At 46.7% G+C, this 15,678-nt stretch overlaps 1 protein-coding gene across 1 annotated transcript; it reads right to left on the bottom strand.

Moving 5' to 3' along the window:
- Nucleotides 1-2,728: 2,728 nt before the first annotated feature.
- APOF (apolipoprotein F) lies at nt 2,729-15,020 on the bottom strand. Its single transcript, XM_085600894.1, has 2 exons — nt 14,872-15,020; nt 2,729-4,081 (listed from the first exon to the last, which is right to left on the bottom strand). Exon 2 carries the CDS (start codon nt 4,043-4,045, stop codon nt 2,849-2,851), a length of 1,197 nt encoding a protein of 398 aa, XP_085457020.1. The 5' UTR covers nt 4,046-4,081; nt 14,872-15,020; the 3' UTR covers nt 2,729-2,848.
- Between the last annotated feature and the right edge of the window lie 658 nt (nt 15,021-15,678).

The raw sequence follows: 15,678 nt of genomic DNA, 5'->3' as shown, positions 1-15,678 counted from the left end.
TCACAGTCAATGCGATCCCTAGCTTAGCCGCTCCTCTCAACAGCACGTCTTGAAATGTGGCAATGTCATCGACCGGTGACACCCTCGGAGGAGAGTCTGACAAGGTCGGCGAGTATCTTCCACCACTAGAAGAATCCGTGTCCCTGGTACGTGACCGCTCCAGGTGGTGAGGATGCTGAGACCTGGTAGAAGATCTGTGCCCGCTACAAGAATGATGTCTCGATCTGGATCGACATCGCGGCCTTCTGGGCACAGCCGGAATCACCGGCACAAGCTGCTGAGGCTGAGGCGGTGGTGGCGGAGGCAGAGGAGGTGGAGGTGAAGGAGGAGGAGGTGGTGGAGGAGAAGGAGGCGTCGCCGTCCGAGGTCGTGGAGGCGACATACGAGGGACCACAGGCTGGGCTGTTTCCGGAGACCTAGATGGTGACTAGGTCCTGGAGTATTCAGAGTCTGAGGTACGAACCACTCTCCTCCTCTTACAGGCAGGCCTCGAAGAGGGCGCTCTGGAGGCCGTATCCCCTGATGGAGAACGCCGGTGCGGCCTTGACCTAGGACTGTCAGATGTGGAGATGCTAACCACAGAGTGTGACTTTCCTCGCGACGTCGACTTCCTTCGTAACGTCGACTTACTTCTCGATAACGTCGACTTCCTTCTCGATGTCGACTTCCTTCTCGATGTCGACTTATCCCTCGACGGCGACCTGAGCGTCGACGGTGAGCGGCGGTGTCGCCTCGACGGCGAGCGCCGATGCCTTCAGGACTCAGATCGACGCCGATGATTTGTTGGCATAGTCTGTGATGTCCTTGACGTCGACCTCGTCCGAGGTCTCGACGTCTTTCCCCTCGACGCCGAACGTCAACGTCGTTTAGACAGAGCCCTGGGTCTACGGGACGCATATCGTCGTCATACCTTTCGACGTCGACATCATCAACGTCGACCTGGACAGTTTCTGGGCCTTCTTGTGACTGGGGAGCCCCCCAGAGACCGAAGCACGGGAAGTGGAAGATGACAAGTTCCCTCCATGCCTCGAGGTCCCACCTGCATCCTGATGTCTTCTCTGCTCCAGGCCTTGAAGACTAATCTTCTCCCTGTCACGCAGGGTCCTCCTGGAGAATGACTTGCAGATGACACAGGAGTCAGGAACATGAGAAGATGGAAGACAGAGTATGCAAACCCTGTGAGTGTCTGACTTGGCCTTCTTCCTGCCACACTCTGGGCACTTGTCAAATAGAGCTGGCATTTTGACAAAAAGGAAGTGGCTTAACTGGCCAAAAAGGACAGCAAATGGAAGATAAAGGCCCCAGACGTGGAATGAAACACTAAAACTTTTTAAAAAGCTCCAAAAATTGAAGAAATACCAATAAAGGTAGAGCTCAATGGTCCAGGGTCCTGCTAGCAGGAGCCAGAAAAAAGAACTGAAAGTAACTTGCCTTTGGCTGTGCATCATGGGATACCGAGGGTCTCTAGAGGGTTCCATAAAGGCACGGTATCCCTTTTCCAGACACATAATGGCAGCCTATGGGGCTTGCCTGTCCAACCCTTCCTCTCTATCATTACAAAGGAGTTTTGTGAAGGGTAGTTTCTCTTGGTGTGAAACTTAGCTAAATGTGCAAATTTAATTATTATTTGGCTATTTTTTTTTTGGTCACTTCAGGATGAAGTGCTGGCCAGTGTAGCCTTGTTAATGTCAAGAGAAAATCAAAGACAAATAATGCAGCCTAAGTGTCTATGCAGGACTGCAGAAGAGGACACCTTAAGAGACTATTTCGATTGCTCCGGGGTCCATGCAGATGTGCGGGACTATTCACAGATTATGACTATACACAGAGATCCCCTACTACAGAAATATCTAAACCTATAACACCTGAGTGCAAGTGTGCAGTGTCTGTTTAAATAAATGTGAAAAAATACTAACTGCAGCATCTTCTTTGCTTGCAATAAAAATAAAAGTGGATAAATACAGAAAAAATTACCAAAAAATCATTATATGGCTAAATACAGACGTAAATGTTTAAAAAATAAATACCATAAAACCGGGAGCCCTAGTTATAATGCACTTAAGAGTATATGGTTTGGCTGCATCACAAACAACCCCGGAATAAAGGTTCCGAAGGCTGCAGAGGGGCTCTGCTCATGCATGAGCACCCTCTCACATAAAATCCAGCACCCTGCCTTCAGGATTGATAAGGCCTGTCATGGGGGTGACTGATAGGTTTATATGTGCAGTGATATGGAGTAGATATAGTGAACCTATATTTAAGTAAGGGGTGCATGCACCACCTTACACAGGCTGCTGTAGCGGTCTTGTGGTGTCATTTTGGAAGGCTTCCCAGGGGTGGCATAATACATGCTGCAGCCCCTGGAAGGCCTCTGGGGTACCTATGCCCCGGGTACATAGTATACCATATACTAGGGATTTATAAAGGTACCCCAGAATCCAATTTGGAGTGTACCTAAAGTACTGGTAATCAATTAAGAGAGGAAGCAGCCAGGCTGGGGTCCTGGTTAGCAGGGCCCCAGCCAGACTAAAGTCGAAAAACAGTGAAACATCAGCAAAAAGTGGGGGTAACTATAAGAAGCAGATCCTACTCTCCTACACCCTATTGTAATGGCGATAGTGTAGAAAGGAACTATACAAAAGGAAACAGGTATAAAAACTTAGTAAACTGTATGGCTGGAAGATGTGCAAGTTTCATATGACTGTAGGAATCAAACAGACTTTACTTATTTCGGGATCATACACCTTTAATGATACAGTATAACTTTGGATGTCCATGCCAGGATGGGTATGAACAAATAATGGGGATTGGCACACTGATTCCCCTTTGGCCCAGCAGGGTTTGTTTCTCATTGATCGCTTAAGTTTGTTCGCTTAATGTAATCTATAACCGCTTGCACACCAGCTTTTACTCCTGGTTTCAAACTGGCAGCCACTCCAAACCCTACAAAGCCTGTGGCGCCTCCAGTCAGTGCTACCACAGCATCATAGCCCAGGTCAAGGACAGCATCCCATGCCCGCTCCGTGGCAAGTTCAGTGCAATTCTGGGCTGCGTAGTACATTGAGGTGCCCAAGTTGTAGTAGGTGCTAGCCAGGGGCATCCACTGAATTACACCATGGACTTCTTGCTCCCGCTGATCGTAACAATGCACAGGTGGAGAGCGTCGTCGCAGTGAGTGGTGGGCACCCTTGCAGAGGTGCAACCAGGAACTAGCACCAGGATATGGCACAAAGTAGCTGCCCTCTCTCCTGAGGACTTGAAAGTCATTGGTAGCATTGGTGGATACTCCAGCACATAACTCTCTTAGCCTGCGGCACATACTGGCTGCCTCCTCCCAGGAATCATGGTGGCTGCTGGCTAAGCCCACCAGGAGCAAACCACTTACCTTAGTGAGTTTGACACAATGATGGGTCAAAGGTTGGGATTCAGATCCCCGAAAAGGGGCTGCTATCTGGTCCATATTAAAGAGCAAAGCAGCAACTTTTCCTGCATCTGCCTGATTCTCAGTGAATGGAGCACCAAATGAACGATGGACCAAGGGTGTGCCTAAAGGCTTAGAATCAGCAACTGTATAATTCATTATTTCAAGGAAAATATGACTGACTTCACCAACACCAAGATTTTCATAAAGCTGCAGGATATGCAGTTCTGCTTCTTTGCGACACCCCATTCCAGTCAGAGCAAGGGCAAGGGCAATATCCACAAGGTCTCTAGAGAGCTCAAGATGCTCCGACCGGCTCACAACTAATGACAGCTCTTGGCAGGACAGGCCTCCCGTGGCCTGAGAAAGCCTCAGGGTAGGAAAACTTCTATAAATGGAGTCCAGCAGAGCCTTGGCCAACCTCGCACGTTCATCGGCCTGGCCATAAGGAGCAACTCTGTCAGAGGGAGGTGGTCCATCACCAACTTCAGCAACATCGAGGGCATCGCTCCCAGACGCTGGCGATCCATCATTAACTCCAGTGGCATTAGGGGGCAGCAGGTGACCACTCAAGTGCTCCCCCAGCAGACACACACACAGACAGATGAGAAGCTTCCACGCCATAGTGAAGGGCTCTTCTGCAGGCTCTCAGCAGGCACCCTGTGGACAGATAACAATGTTGACCTGTGAAGCTGAATTGACTTCTGAAACATACATGGCTGTCAACTGGTCCCATGTCACCTTAATGTCATTTATGCATCACCCTTTTTTTTTTTTGGTAACCTTAAACATGCTGGGCGTAAGAAGTCTATAGGCAGAAAACCAGTGAGGAAATAAGTCCCACCATGCTCAGTGCAGTTGGCTGAAAAGTCAAGACTAGCTAAAAGAGCAAGCTACTTACCTACAGTAACGCGCTGACTGGTGGATACTCTACCTAACCACAGATTCCTCACCTTTAGTGTATCCCCCGCACCGCTAGGTGGCTCCGCGTTCACATCGTTCTAACCCAGAAGTGATGGAGCGGAGCTGCATATAGGCGCCACTCCTGCACGCTGATGTCAGGTCCTTGCTTGACTCTTTATTTGCCTCTTAACGCAGAGCACAAAAAATGGGCGGTACCAATGAAAAGAAACCTTTCAATATGGTAAAATCAGACCATTCTACAAAATGAGGAGGTGAAAGGGCAGCGATGAATCTGTGATTAGACAGAGTAAACACCAGAAACAACATTAATGAAGGTAAGTATTTGTTCTCCTGGTATTTAAAACCACAGATTTCTCACCTTTAGAACAGATCCCAAGGTGGGGGCTCTGTAGAGTAGACTCAGACCAGAAATTCCTGCAGGACCTAACAGGCAAAATGCCCTTCCCGCTCGAGCTGGCTATCAAGGCTGTGATGCTTTGTGAACATGTGCACTGACGCCCATGTCACAGCCTGAGAGATGTCAAGAACAACCACACCGCATGCCAATGCAGCGGTAGCAGCCTTGGCACTGATGGCATGAGCCTTCAGTCCTTCTGATAGATGCTTCATGGCCAATGAGCTCCAAAATCTAGGTGTGTTTGCCCTATTGATCCCACCACACCTGGGCCAAAGGTAAAGCAAATATATATATAAAGTAATGTTTGGGAACAAATTCAAATATAATTCTAACAGAGAAGACATTAATGAATCTCTATTGCTAGGTATCACAATCCCAACCAACCTATATCAGTTAAATTCTGAACTCACGAGCAGACACCAATACCAAGTACCAGATGTTGTTCTCTCCTGTGCATATCAGTACTGGACTACCCTCCGTAAGGACTACTGAATATTGCAGCCATTAATATTTAAAAGTGATTTGGTGTGGAAGAGAAAATAAGTTTATTTTTTTTCTTTATGTACATTAATAAGTTGTGATGTTTCGTTTATGCATTTAAATGTTGGTTTGCCTGATAAACAACATCTGATATTTGGAATTGGTGTCTACTTGTGATTTTGGAATTAAACCAATATAGGTTGTTTGGGATAGTGACACCCAGCAATAGAGATTATTAATGTCCTCTCTATTAGAATTATCTTTGAATTTGTTCCTACACATTATCATGGCCAATGTGCAGCAGATCTTAATGCAGAGGACTATTTACCTTGACAGAGTCCATTTCTGTAGTCTCTTGCAATAATTTTCTCCCGAAAACCCTATAAAAAGCTGATCTTTCACCTGATCATCTTTGGTGTGATCAATGCAAAAGCTTAGGGCTTTTTAGAGGGATGAGTCGATTAAGTCTCTCTTCCTCTTTCGAGGTGTGAGGTGCAGCAAAGAACATTGATAGGGTGATGAATTGCACAATGTAAAATAGAGTGAACTTTCAGCAAAAAAGCTGCCCTGCCACTCAACACCAGTTTGTTGGGGGGGAAAGGTGATAGAGGGCCGCTGCCAGAGGCAGCTAAAAGCTCACTAATGCAACAACATTGATTAGGAAGACAGTTTTAAGAGTTAGAAGACGCAACTAGCATCTATGCATGGGCTCGAAGGGGGAGCAAGAAGAACGTCCAGACCAAATTAATATCCCACTGTGGAATCGCAAAAGGTTTGGGAGGGAACAAGTATGGTTGGTCCGACAAAAGCAAAAAGGTTGAACAGGCCGACAAATAGCCTTTAATAGTGTTGACTGCAGGACCAACCAAATACAAACACAATAAAACATCCAACAGTTTTGCTGGTAAGGGGTCTGTGTTGAGGACTCCACTAATTTGTCGCAGCACTCGGCATAAATGTCATTTGTAGAGGGGCCCTTGGTCTCGAGGATGTCATCCACATCCTCAGGTGGTAGATTGAATGCAGTCAACTGCTGCCGCTCAATCTCCACACATGGGGGTGTAGATTGCTCAGGTTCAGTGCAGAACCCTGTCCTACTCCTGTGACAGACGCGCCTCCTGAAGTGGGAGCCTGATCAGAGGGCAGATGCTCATGCTCAGAAGTTCCACGTACTAAACTCTCCTGGCCCTGTTCGGAGCCACTAGGATGACTTGGGCTTAGTCGTTCCTGATCTACTTCAGAACGCTGAAGCAGGAGAGGCGGAAAGGTGTACAAGAGTCCTGTGAACCACTCTAGCCTGAACGCGTTTCCTACAAAGAGCGTTCTTGGGAACTTCAGCATGCAAACATTTTGACACTGCTTGTTCGACAGTGATGAAAATATCCAGCCAGTGTTCTCCCCACTGTCAGAAGACTTCCCGTGCCACCCGGGGGTTGCAACGGCCATTCATGATCTTCCAGGCATCACCAGCTGAGCTCGCCCACCCCGGTGTTTCAAGATCCCATCAGATGATGCACGATTAGGGAGATGCCCTGACGCTCCAGCCAACTCCAAAGGCATGGTGCCTTCTGGCACAGGACCCCACTCCACCCTGCAGTGTGGGAGCCCGAGAACCAACAGCAGCCTTCAATTGATGGATGGCAGGAAGGCCTCTAAAGCCAAGTGGACAGCCCTCAGTTCTAACAGATTTATGGGGAGCCAGGTTTTGCCAGAGACCGGAGTTCTCTGATCACCACCGCTTCAAGATGACATCCCCAGCCCAGCAGTGACACGTGTCAACACTCATCTCTGGGTGGGGAAGGGAGAGGGATCTGATGCTGGTCAGGTTAAGTAACCATCACTGCAGATTGTGTGCAGTCCCTCTGAAACGTGGATGGGCTCTGACAGATTTCCCTGGTTGATGGCCCAAATCTTAATACAGAACCCGCCTAAGCACCTGTTGAAGTCAACAAGCAAATGCAGGAGGACAAGAAGCCTCAGAGCTACTCTAACCAAGATCCAGATCCAGGACCAAGGCTGAACCATTGGGATGATAGCCCAAGTGGACTCTTTGTGACAGAGGAAAGGTCCTGAACTGCAGTGTCCAGAACTGTTCCCATAAAAGGAAGCCACAGCAAAGGACAAAGGAGTAAAGTGTAATTTCTGCTCGTTGATAAGGAACCCTAGCGATTTCAGGAGGTATTGTGTGGAGGTGCTCTGCGACTGACTGTGGTGAACCCACCTTCAACAAACTGTAATTTAGGTAGGTAAAAACTGGAATCCCCAACCTCCAAAGATGAGTGGTGACCAGCAATTTTATAAAAAACGGAGAGGCATTGACAAGGCCAAAGGGGAGCAAAGCAAACTGAAAAGGCTCCTGTTGGACTGCAGGACAGGCCACATGAAAGTATGTGTCCTGCAGGTCCTAGACTACCATCCGATCACTCGAATCCAGGGCAGACAGAACGTGGTCCTGCGTGACCCTTTTGAATTTGTTCTTCCACAGAAAGGTATTCAGAAGGTGAAGATCTAAACTAGAATGGAGGCCCCATCCTTGCTCAGCACAGGAATATAGCAAGAGTAACAACCCTTCTCTATTTCGCAGACTGACAACCTCTTGATGGCACTTTTGGACAGTAGAGTTCATATCTCTTTCAGTAAGACAGATCGACGCTCCTGACAGCTGCTCTGATGTGGGCGTAAGCTGTGGTGGGTCTGGAACGCAACAGAAGGGCATAGAACAATCAGAATGACCTATTGGTCAGATATGATGGACTGACACCCATTAGGAAAATGTCGGACCATGCCTCATACGGGTTTGGTTGTATGCCGCAATGGGCAAACTAAAACAGTTTAGGGGTGATGCTGGAGGGGAGTGGGAAGATCTTTGCTCCGGTGACATGCCTGCCTGATCCCAGTCTGAAGCCATGAAAGGGCTGAGGTTCCTGCACCGCTGGAAGGGGGGGTTGGCGTTTCTATACGTCAAACCTTTGGAGTATCCCCAGAAAAGTCTTACGAAACATAGAACTGCACCCGTTAGAGTAAAAGAATGTATTTGGGGTGTATATCAACAGTGGCTTCTTTATAAGAACTTCACGAAGAAGTTTGTTCAGAAAGCTAATAGTAAGAGCCCTTGTACCAAAAAAAGATCCATTTTTTTTCTTCATTTTTTTCATTTTTAGCAATAAGTGCCCATGAGGTCATCTTGCATTTACTGGTAACGACATAGATTGGACATAGGGGTCATCGTTATGTTAAAGACATACACTTAAAGAGGGCCTAAACAGTTGAACTTGCGCATATGGGTCATTGTAATGTTAAAGATAAACACTGAAAGATGTCCGAAACAGTCGAATTTGCATATAGGGGTTATCGTTATGTTAAAGTAAATCACTCAAAGATGGCAGAAATAGTAAAATTTGCGTGTATATTAACACTCGTTCAAAAAGGGTAACGTTTTTGTCTTTTTGAAAGAAACAATTTTTTTTTTTTTAAAGTTGAGATGTGCCCTTTGACCTGAGGTAGCGGAAGTATAAGAAGCCCGTAGGTCGAGAGCGATTTAGACCCAGAATGGTACGGACGTAAGAAAACACCAGCTTTCACAAAGTAAGTAATGAAGAAAAGCTCGGCGAGTCAGCGGGTTATAAGTTAGGCATTGGTTATAAGCTTATCTTGTACAAAAGGGACACGTTGGGATTGGGTACTCCGGCTAAATAACAACTGGAAGTAAATACACGCCAGTTAGACCTAAAGTATATAATCAGGCGATAGTTTCAAGGTTGCCCTTTTTTCGATTATGATAGTAATTCACTTAGAAAATTGAGAATTCGAATAAAGAATGTTATGTATCCCCACATGGGAATTATCTCCCTATTGCGAGAGTCGAGAGATGAGCTCATGAGTACTACAATTTTAGTCAATAGAAAAAGTGCATGATAGGATTAGTGGAAGGCAATACATTTTAGCTCTGCTAAATTTTTATTCCGTACTTTTTCTTTTTTAATATTGCTTTTTAGTTTAAAAAATAATAATAATAATTCACATTTGTAAAGCGAGAACAGCGCTGGGGGCCGTCGGGAAGAATAAATCACATGGTGCTGGGCTAATCTGCCGCCGGCGCTGCTGGGGATCACGGTTCGATCCCCAGATTCCGGAGTCAGTCGCCCTGGCTGTGGCGCCACAACTCTTCCCAAAAAAACCAACTTCCGAACGGAGGGTGAACAAAGGATGTTAAATCAAGTAATCCTTTTAAATATACAATTCCAACATCATTGGTTGATGCTGGCAATTGATGTAAGCATCAGTTTCATGAAGAGGTACGTAAGAATCTATCAGTATGCCAACAACAAGTCGTTTAATTAATAACTTAATAGAGTACTGAGCAATAGGGAGGCAGAGCATTCATTCATGGCCCATATCTCTCCAATTCAGATCATTTAACTGAAGTATTCTGGGCCTGTAGGAATGGACTTGGCTTAGACTGCAGCATATCTCAAATACTTTATAAAGGTGAGCGCTGTTCATACCCTCCATATAATGTAGGGTGGTCTGCCTTGAAGGAAAAAGGTAGCAAATATGCATGATAAAGTGAGGTGTACTCCTACAGCTGCTCATGTGGTTTTTATTCAGGTCGAAAATACCAAATATACACGCTGATAACGGGAGCAGGATTCATTATCTGCAAAAAAAGCCCCTCCAAACAGAACCCCTTATTTTGGTGTACTGATCGATTTGAAGGTGAGAAGACGTCCACTGTTTCCTAATATAAAGTGTCTTGGCCCCTGCAATATGAGGGGCTGGGTTATGACTGATAAATCCTCACAAATACCCTCCATTTCTACAGCATTTTCACAACAAACAGTAGTGTTTTTTTAATTCATAACAATGCGCTGTGAAAAAATGTTATGTACACTAAGGTGAAAATAACTCTTTAGACGGATATATGGTATGTCTGCTCTGTTTGTTTTTTATATAGGTTTTAAAAAAATATATATACATTTATTTATAATGGTTGTATTTTTTGTTTTAGATATATCAATAACCAAGAGAGTGTATACATTCAGTCTTGATAAAGATGATCTAAGTCAGGCAACCATCGAAACGCGTTGATGCCCGCATACCATAAATCCATCAAAATTTGATGTTACTCATCAGGGTTCATCTTTAAGATTCACTATATGGATATGGTGTTTAATGACAAAGAGTAGTGTCTTTTTACTCTTACTCTCGTAAAGTTTTGTATTTTTGTGATTTAAGTTGTTGCAACCTTATGTGTATTTTTATTCTGATTTTGTCACTAGTATATACAATGTATTGTACATGAACTGTTTTTAAATTAGTCAACATATTTTTTTCATAAATTGTTTTTATAAATTTGCCATAACATCTGATGTGTTAACACACTGTTTCTTTTGGTCAGTAGCAATAACCCTCAATATTGTGTGCAAGTGGCTTTGAGTGACTGAGTTGATAAGGGGTGTTTAAGTAATTTCCAAAGGACATTCTTTTGTTGTTTCTGATTGAACCCTATTCCTTTGGATTAGAAAGGGTCCCTCTCAAGTTTTTGTAAGAGTATCCCCAGAATAGAACATAACTGTCTGGCAGGGATCTGAAATCCCAAAGAGGATGCCATGCCCTGGCCTTCTTTCAAGCGCTTGAGGGGCAAAATCAACATTTTTGCCAAAAAGCAGGATCCTTCAAAAGGCATATCCATGAGGGATGCCTGTACATCTTCAGAAAACCCTGTGGATCTCATACTGACTGGCGACGGAGCACCATGCTAGTGCCGACTGATCATCCCAAACAATCTGTAGTATCCAGGCCAGCCCGAATCACATACTCGGCTGCTTCCTGACCATTCTGAATGGTCTGAGTTAAGAAGGCCTTGAACTCTAATAGGCCCTCCTGCAACATGCTGCTAGCCTAATAGACAACTGGCATTGCCCGACTTCAAGATTGGGCTGGGTGAAGAAAACAAAAGTTTCTCAGGCCTCTCCATTCTTTTAGACTTCCTGTACTTGGTAGGGGGCAGGGTTGTGGGGAATGAATTAGGATTCACCTCGCAGGTGGACTACTGGACAACCAAACTCTCAACAGTAGGATGCTGCAAAAGAAAATCAGGGTTACCAGGCACTGGTCTGTTGTGTCACGCCACCCTCTTGTTCACAAGCAAGGTTTAGAGCAAGTGACCAATAGGCTGTTGGTTAGGGCTTCATTAAGCAGTATTAAAGGCTCAGAAGAAATTGCCCAGCGGAAAAACTTCAGTAAGCACATTTAATTTGTTTTAAGAAACGTAAGCTGTGTGTACAGGACCTCAGCAGAATGCCTGATAGCAATAAAGGGAGCACTCTCCTCCACTGGTGACCCAAGGGGAGAAATCAATCCTGTATCAGGGGACGTATCAAGCCAAATGACCTGTTGCAAATCCATGAGTAAACTGTCCACATCATTATATGGGGGAAAATGCATCCTCTTATTATCACCTCCAAGTGGCGCAAACTCTGGTCAGGAACTGAAAAGCTGGTCGAGCAGCTGAGGATGGCTCCGTGGTCGAGGGAGTGTTTTGTCCGACTCCAATTGTATGTGAACCAAGTATGCACGCTGGAGTGGGGTCAGATCGCAACCTCAATCAGTATTGAAATGGATTTGGCTCAGGGTCGGACAACAGAATCAGCAGAGGATCTGGTGAAACAGGCGTTAACAAAAAAAAAAGGGACCGTGCAGGTCTTGGACCTGGAATGGAAGTTGTAACAGGAACCACTGTGGAGCCCAAGGCGGGTTCCAGAGGCTCAAATGGCACCAAGGAGGGATCCACATGTGGCAACCAGAAGGTTCACCAAAGAGTCAGAAGAGTGACAAAAATATGCAGTGTGGACTTCTTAAATGACTCGAACTGCTGCAGCGTAATGAAAGCCAAGGAATCTCAGGACAAATTAGGTCCAATTGTGTGATTGACTCCTCAATCGGAGATCAGGAGCAACATTGAGTGGCGTCTTGATGCTCTTGCAACTTCTCTGTAGATAGTGGCGGGATAAGGCAGAGTCCTGCTGTCCGCTTTGCTGGATGACTTTGACCATGAAGAGGACTTGTTGTGGGATAGGCAGGAGAGAATGAACAGGTATGTGCCCTCGATTTATAGCAGGACTTGTGTGGCTTTTTTTGATTTTTGGTGACGTACAACTGCTCCACAGAGTCCCACATCGCCTTCCAGGACATGAGGGCACATTCCTCAACATGGTTGGGAGTCGTGCCCAAACATCAGAGGCACCCCTCGCGCATGTCCATCACCAGCATCTGCTTACAGCAGTCACAGCATACTTTGAATCTTGTACTTTTAGGTGGGGACACTGCTCTGTTGCACATTGCAATTCAGCTTTAAAAAAACTTGTCGAACTGACAAAAACAGGAGCGGCGCTCCGGGTACACATTCGAAGGCGTGTGAAGGAAAACTGACGGGTGCGCAGGAGTGGCACCTGTATGTGGCTCCACTCCGTCACTTCTGGGGTGTCAACTTCAGATTTCCCAACAATCACGCTGGTATAGCTTGTGAAAATACATTATATGAGAAGCAGGGTGTGAGGGGGGCTTATGAGGTGGTGCACGTTGCTAGGAGTTTATAAAGCAATATTTTTCAAATGACCCAACATTATTTAAAGCAGATGAGAGGGGGACTGTGTGTGCTTTTATCTGTGTTTCTGTACAACTCCCAGTTGAAATCCGACTGACACTTCACCATACCAGGCTGAAAGCACTTGTTTCTAACTATTTACTACAAAATGCATTTTTAGGGAGGGGAGGGGGGGGGGGGGGACACCCCAAACTCCCCTGAAGCTTTGCCCCGATGTTAAACGTGCTGCATCTACGGTTAAAGGTCCCCTACATGGCATGGGGCACCGTTAGAGTTATGGCTTAATATACCCCTGGTGACCCGTGATATATTGCAATATTACAGTTTCTAGAGCCAGCCCGTAGTAGAGTTGTAAAATGCGGGTGCTGTGCCTTGTGCTTCTGGTCTGCAGGGCCTCGATTTGGAAAGTTTGGTCTCAGGAAAAATGATTTTACTCTGTTTCCTAAGCAAGGAACTGATTTAGCAAACCTAATCCTCCCTCAATGGCAGACTGATCGCTCCCACTTAAAAATACAGAATGCATTTGGTTTACTCCGTTCCATACTACGTATGAGGCAAAAATAGAGCAAACTAGTTTGCTCTGCATTTTTACCAGCGTGCAAAATCTTTAAGTAACGGGCCTGGTTCAGTTTTGGGGAAAAGCCTGCTTGCTTCTTTTCGCTTTATAAAAGACGAAGCAATAATGCACAATTGATTTGCTTTATTTCTATGTTGCAAAACATTATTTTTTTTTTACATATTAAAGTCCCTGCGTCAATGCCGGAACTACTGCGTGGAGGGGCCTGACGGTGCGCCGTAGGTGAAGAGCAGGAGAAGGGACTTGCTGCTGTTTCCGCCATGAAGGACCGTCTCCGTGCACTCTGCAGCTGCGCATAATTTAAGACTCCCCCTGAGCCGCTGGCACCAGTCGAAGGCCTCTGCGCTGATTGACCCAGTACAGATAACAATGCGCCGGGCATCACGAGAAAGGCGGCAGTAAACTTCTCAAAAACAGGTCTGCATCCCAACCACAACCCTTCAGCGCCCCCCACCCGCCAATTCTGCAACTCCGGTGCCCAACCCATCTACTTGAAATACATGTTTTGCATAACATGGGTAAATGCCGTTATGTTACATATAGCTTCACAGAAGCCTCTATTGCGATTACCCATTTTGAAATCTGTTATTTCACTGTGGTGACGTCACAGCAGTGTGAAACCAAAGCGATTATCCACTGCTGTGACGTCACAGGGGGGGCGCTCCCTCCTCCTTTGTTTATCCGGGTCACCCGGCTCTATAGACACCCAAGCGTGGCGGGGGAATGGCAAAGAGCCGAGGGGCGCGAGAAACGCCGGCAGTGTGATGTGCCTGCTTCAGTCACCTACTCCCCTACCCGAAACAGTCCCCATACTTATTGCCTCGCTCCCACATGCGAGGACCCCCCTCCCCCCAATATGGCACTGATCAGAGTTCCCATACGTTCTTATGCACGTCACCTCTGCATAACTGCGCTGCAAGGACAAAACCATCCGTGCTGACAGGCTGCTCTCACAGCTGCCGTGAGCGCGCTTCCGACTCCAGCAGAGGCACGGAAAAGGGCTGGGATGAGGCGGGGAGTGGAGAAGGGTATCCGGGAAGGTGGCAGTAGGTCTGGTATTTTTATTTATGATGTGGATTTGAGCAGTCACCTCGGGGTTCTCGGTGGCATCATAGACCACTCCAGTTTCGCTCTCCTGGTCTCTGATGACATTCAGAAACCCGCAGTGAAAAACGTCCCTGTTATTCACAGTTACTACTTGTGCCAATCTGCGCTTTAATACCATGGCACCCTTACCAAGTGAAGTATGGCCGGAGGTGGTTTCAGACGGCTGCCTCGCATTGAATGCACCATGGGGCCTATACCGCGCTCTAGCCCATCCCCTGCTCTTAGCTCCAGGCCCTCAGCGCCCACCTCGGAGAGGGTGAACATTCCGGCAACTCCGCGGCACAGCAAGATCACACAGGGCGCTGGTAGAACACCGACTTTTCAATCACAATCCCTTGCTCTAGCCCTGCATAACTTACCTTGCAGTCTGAGGAACAGTTAGGTAAATCAGGGCTTTGGAGGCGTTAAGTGAACCTTCTACCTGCGCGAGCTGCTATTAGGTCTGGCGGACCGTTAGATGAGTTAGTAAAAAGATGACCTTTGATCATGGGCAGTCTCCTGTTTGAAAGGCTGCTGATAAGAACAGTCCCATTTAAAACTCCTCTGCAGAGGCAACTGAAAGGGCCGAAAATCCCATCCAGCTAACAGACATCCCATAGGGGTCAATGTCCCCGTGGTCTGCTGCTGGGTCCTTCTGGAGGCAGCACACAGGCCGGAGTCCACTTGTGGGGAGGGTACAATGATTATGCTCTGTCCCAACCAGTGTGCCAATCCGAATCCTTCCTTCCTGCTCAAAGTGGAACTGTGCCTGACAATGTCCGTGGCTGTGAAAGAGGCCAACCCGCAGAGGAGCCCACTATGGCAGAATAAGATGCAATCCGGTCTTGCTACTGCACTGAAAATGTGTCGATGGAGGTTCGCAAAAGCTGACCTCCCCTGCTTGCAAGAGAAACCAGAAGCACCTGTGCATTTATGCACTGCACTTTTTAGGTGCTGCATGCCATTCAAAGGCCACAGAAGTGTTGAATCCGTGAGGTAACGGGCGCTGCCAGCGTCAGTAGGCCTGGCTTGCATTCCGAGTCCTGATTAAAACATTAACACAGTCAGCTGCACTGAAACATGCAACACATGCCTGCTGAACAGGCTGCATCCAGGAGCTAAACAATGCAACGAGTGATGATGCAGCCTACTTGGGATGTAGCGCCGCCCCTCTTGCATTGCAAAGC

The sequence above is a fragment of the Triturus cristatus genome, chromosome 4_2 (assembly GCF_964204655.1).
Source record: "Triturus cristatus chromosome 4_2, aTriCri1.1, whole genome shotgun sequence".
Taxonomy (NCBI): domain Eukaryota; kingdom Metazoa; phylum Chordata; class Amphibia; order Caudata; family Salamandridae; genus Triturus; species Triturus cristatus.
Note: the sequence above shows the minus strand (reverse complement) of the source record. Positions and strands in the feature narration are given on the sequence as shown.